Source organism: Neomonachus schauinslandi, chromosome 15 (assembly GCF_002201575.2).
Source record: "Neomonachus schauinslandi chromosome 15, ASM220157v2, whole genome shotgun sequence".
Taxonomy (NCBI): domain Eukaryota; kingdom Metazoa; phylum Chordata; class Mammalia; order Carnivora; family Phocidae; genus Neomonachus; species Neomonachus schauinslandi.
This window is the reverse complement of record NC_058417.1, coordinates 1363717-1364619: the sequence shown is the minus strand read 5'-3', so window position 1 is coordinate 1364619 and position 903 is coordinate 1363717. Positions and strand designations below refer to the sequence as shown.

General features: G+C 62.7%; 1 protein-coding gene across 6 annotated transcripts in view; it reads left to right on the top strand.

Moving 5' to 3' along the window:
• RABEP1 (rabaptin, RAB GTPase binding effector protein 1) overlaps positions 1-903 on the top strand; it is a 98391-nt gene that overhangs the window by 93904 nt on the left and 3584 nt on the right. For all 6 annotated transcript variants that reach the window (XM_021694585.2, XM_021694589.2, XM_021694587.2 and 3 more), the window contains one exon: positions 679-734. In XM_021694585.2, the coding sequence (XP_021550260.1) occupies positions 679-734 (56 nt within the window). The remainder of the gene's footprint in view (positions 1-678; positions 735-903) is intronic.

Below are 903 nucleotides of genomic sequence, written 5' to 3'. Positions count from 1 at the left end.
GGGCGGGGACGCGGGCGGGGTCGGGAGAAGTGGGCGGGGACGCGGGCCGTGGGCGGGGTCAAGTGGGCGGGGCCGCGGGCCGTGCGGGGCCGGGAGAAGTGGGCGGGGCCGCGGGTCGTGGGCGGGGCCGGGGAGAAGTGGGCGGGGATGCGGGTCGTGGGCGGGGCCGGGGAAGTGGGCGGGGACGCGGGTCGTGGGTGGGGGCCGACTTTGGGATTTTAAACAGTACTGTCTGGTTTCAGAATGTGGAAGGCAGAACGTGGGTAGGGGAGGTATAGGGAAGAACGAAGGGCTTTTCCGATGTTCTGATACATCCAGAGCAAATTCAAATGTAATTGGGACTTAAAAACAACAAAAATCCCCTATTTCAGGGAGCGGAGCTGGCCGCTCCTGGCAGAACCCCGCGGTGTCCCCAGAGCCCTGCTGGGCTGCACCCCCGCCCCCAGACTTCGACGTGGTGCAGGACACTTTCCGAGTGGCCTCGCTTGTACTTGAGCTCCGTGCTGCCGCAGGGGGCGCCGGGGGTACTTGAGAAAGGGGCGCTGGTTTCCCGCGCTCAGTGTCTGACTGCTTTTTCATCGTTTGAGATCGAGCTTATGGTAGAAAGGGGTGTAAAGGAAGAAAACCTCAATGCAAAATAATCAGTGCGTGCTGACACTTCTCCTCTTTCCCTTCCAGCTTCCATTTCTAGCCTAAAAGCTGAACTAGAGAGAATAAAAGTAGAAAAGGGACAGGTGAGTCTCCTGAGGTGCGCGTTAGTTCCATCCACAGCGGGGAGTTGTTCCTGGAAGACAGGCCCCGCCCTGCCCTCCGGGAGCGTCTGCCGGCTGCCCCGGCGCTGCGCTTGCTGGGCCTGCTCTGTGCGCCCGGGACGCTGTGGCCGCGCCGGGTGTCTGCTGCGGG